At 48.1% G+C, this 3,140-nt stretch overlaps 1 protein-coding gene across 1 annotated transcript; it reads right to left on the bottom strand.

The window, feature by feature from the left end:
• Window positions 1-989: 989 nt before the first annotated feature.
• On the bottom strand, window positions 990-1,301 carry LOC139244975 (histone H4-like). Its single transcript, XM_070871076.1, has one exon. The coding sequence runs from the start codon at window positions 1,299-1,301 to the stop codon at window positions 990-992; it is 312 nt and encodes a 103-aa protein (XP_070727177.1).
• Window positions 1,302-3,140: the final 1,839 nt, after the last annotated feature.

The raw sequence follows: 3,140 nt of genomic DNA, 5'->3' as shown, positions 1-3,140 counted from the left end.
ACCTGGAGTACTTTATACAGTTTTGGTCTCTTTGCATTGGAGGCAGTTCAGAGAAGGTTCACGAGGTTGATTCGTGAGATGAGGGGGTTATAAAGAAAGGTTGAGCAGTTTAGGCCTATATTCATTGGAGTTTAGAAGAATGTGAGGTGATCTTATTGAGCACAGATGAGCACAACAGTGGCAAATGGAATTCCATCCAGAGAAGTGTGAGGTAATACATTTGGGGAGGGCTAACAAGGAAAGGGAATACACATTAAATGGTAGGTCACTGAAAAGTGTAGAAGAACAAAGCAAGTGCATGTCCACAAATCCCTGAAGCTGGCAGGCCAGGTAGATAAGGTGGATAAGAAGGCATATGGAATGCTTGTTTTTATTAGCTGAGGCATAGAATACAAGAGCAGGGGTGATTATGCTTGAACTGTATAAAATACTAGTTAGGCCACAGTTCTGGTCACCGCATTACAGGAAGGATGTGATTGCACTTGAGAGGGTACAGAGGAGATTTACGAGGATGTTGTCAGGAGTGGAGAATCTTAGCTATGAGGACAGATTGGATAGGCTGGGTTTGTTTTCCTTGAAACAGAGGAGACTGAGGTGTATAAAATTATGAGGGGCCTAGATATAGTGAATAGAAAGGGCCTATTTCTGAGCAGAGGGGTCAACAACTAGGTGCATAAATTTAAAGTAATTGGTAGAAGGTTTAGAGGTGATTTGAGGGGAGATTTCTCCACCCAGACTGTGTTGGGGGTCTGGAGCTCACTGCCTGAAAGGGTGGCTGAGGCAGAAACCCTCACCACGTTTTTAAAAAGCACTTGAGGCGCTGTAATCTGCGGACCTAGAGCTGGGAAGTGGGATTAGGTCGGATAGCCTCCTGTTGGCTGGCATGGACATGGCCTCCTTCCGTGCTGTAAATTTCCATGATTCTATGATTGTCAATCTGGTGAGAAAATGATCAGAAAAATAATCAAACTGCCCCAGGGTCACGTTGTTCAGCCGCCGAATCCACAGAGAGTGCGGCCCTGCCGCTTCAGAGCGTACACCACATCCATGGCTGTGACCGTCTTGCGTTTGGTGTGCTCAGTGTAGGTGACCACATCCCTGATCACATTCTCCAGGAAAACCTTCAGCACCCCGCGGGTCTCCTCGTAGATCAGGCCCGAGATCCACTTGACAACGCCACAGCGATCCAGTTGGCAGATGGCAGGTTTGGTGATATCCTGGATGTTATCACTGAGCACTTTACGGCGGCGTTTGGCTCCGCCTTTACCCAGTCCTTTGCCTCCTTTACCTCGGCCAGACATCATAATTCTTCACAGGGACATAAATTGAATGATAAACACTCGCCATCCAGATGTGTTTTTGAAGCCAGCCCGGACCTGGTTGAGGAAGGCGAGTGTGAGAGAGGCAAGAAGGAACCAGAATCAGGGTGACAGGTTGAGCAGAGACGGCGGCCTCTGAACTTCCAGATCTGCCTCCAGACTTAACGCTCCAGCATTGAAATACTTGCCTGCTCCTTCCCGGCACCCTCTCCCCGCCCAGTGTTTAACCCGACGGGAAGGGCCCTTGCGACCTCCCCTCCCCCAGCTCTGCCAGCGGCTGCCGTTTCCTCTGTGCTTAGCTGATGATCGTTGAACACATCAGGGAGCGGAGATATCCCGGGCCCGAGTAAGGGAGCAAACAGCAGCCTCCTTCCAGCATTGAGACTGTGTCCGTAAATGGGCTTTGTGTCGGGGTATCGGGGGCTGTTTGTAAGAGGCAGAGTGGAGCAGGAAGTAGTTTGGGAACATGGAGTGAGTGGGGGAAGGGAGCGGAGATATCCCAGGTTGTGTGTGTACAGTGTAAGGCGACAGAGAAAGTTAATCACCGCACTCTTTCAAGTCATTGCTGCATTCTTTCAGCAAATCAGTAATAAATGTTCCTGATTCCCAATCTCACCGTGTCTGCTCTTGGACATTGAACAGTGGAAACACAGCTTGACAGTGAGGATGTGAGGAGTGTCACAAAGTGCAGGCCACCAGGACAGAAGTGTGAAAGTGGACATTCCGTTTTGTTTCGGTGCGTTGAGTTCTCCAGAACCATGTTGAAGGTGATCGAGAGATGCATTGTCGCTCCCTGAGATACATTCTGTTGACTGCACAGGCCCTTAACTTGGTTCTAATAGACTGAGAACAATTGTGGTACAGCCCAGATACCTGTAGTTATAATCCAGAAAGTGATTCAGAATTTTACAGGTAGTCCTGTGGGAGTGGAAGTTATAAATCTCGACTGTATCAATCGGGTGATCCCATTCATGAACCAGTGCCGGATTTGTATTGTGCCTGGATGCTGATAACTTTCTATAAAACCATCCTACACACCTGGTGTGGAAAATCTGAGTGCCGCTGTACTGCAGTGAGGTCAGAAACATAGAAACATAGACAATAGGTGCAGGAGTAGGCCATACGGTCCTTCGAGCCTGCACCGCCATTCAATATGATCAAGTCTGATCATGCAACTTCAGTACCCCATTCCTACTTTCTCTCCATACCCTTTGATCCCTTTAGCCGTAAGGGCCACATCTAACTCCCTTTTGAATATATCTAACGAACTGGCCTCAACAACTTTCTGTGGGAGAGAATTCCACAGATTCACAATTCTGAGTGAAGAAGTTCTCTTCTCGGTCCTAATTGCCTTACCCCTTATCCTGAGACTGTGACCCCTGGTTCTGCACTTCCCCAACATCAGAAACATTCTTTCTGCATCTAACCTGTCCAATCCTGTCAGAATTTGATATGTTTCTAGGAGATCCCCTCTCATTCTTCTAAATTCCAGTGAATACCTAGTCGGTCCAGTCTTTCTTCATATGTCAGTCCTGCCATCCCGGGAATCAGTTTGGTGAACCTTCGCTGCACTCCCTCAATAGCAAGAATGTCCTTCCTCAAGTTAGGAGACTAAAACTGTACACAATACTCGAGGTGTGGCCTCACCAAGGCCCTGTACAACTGTAGCAACACCTCCCTGCCCCTGTACTCAAATCCCCTCGCTATGAAGGCCAACATGCCATTTGCTTTCTTAACCGCCTGCTGTACCTGCATGCCAACCTTCAATGACTGATGTACCATGACACCCAGGTCTCGTTGCACCTCCCCTTTTCCTAATCT

The sequence above is a fragment of the Pristiophorus japonicus genome, unplaced genomic scaffold (assembly GCF_044704955.1).
Source record: "Pristiophorus japonicus isolate sPriJap1 unplaced genomic scaffold, sPriJap1.hap1 HAP1_SCAFFOLD_2081, whole genome shotgun sequence".
Lineage (NCBI taxonomy): Eukaryota > Metazoa > Chordata > Chondrichthyes > Pristiophoridae > Pristiophorus > Pristiophorus japonicus.
Note: the sequence above shows the minus strand (reverse complement) of the source record. Positions and strands in the feature narration are given on the sequence as shown.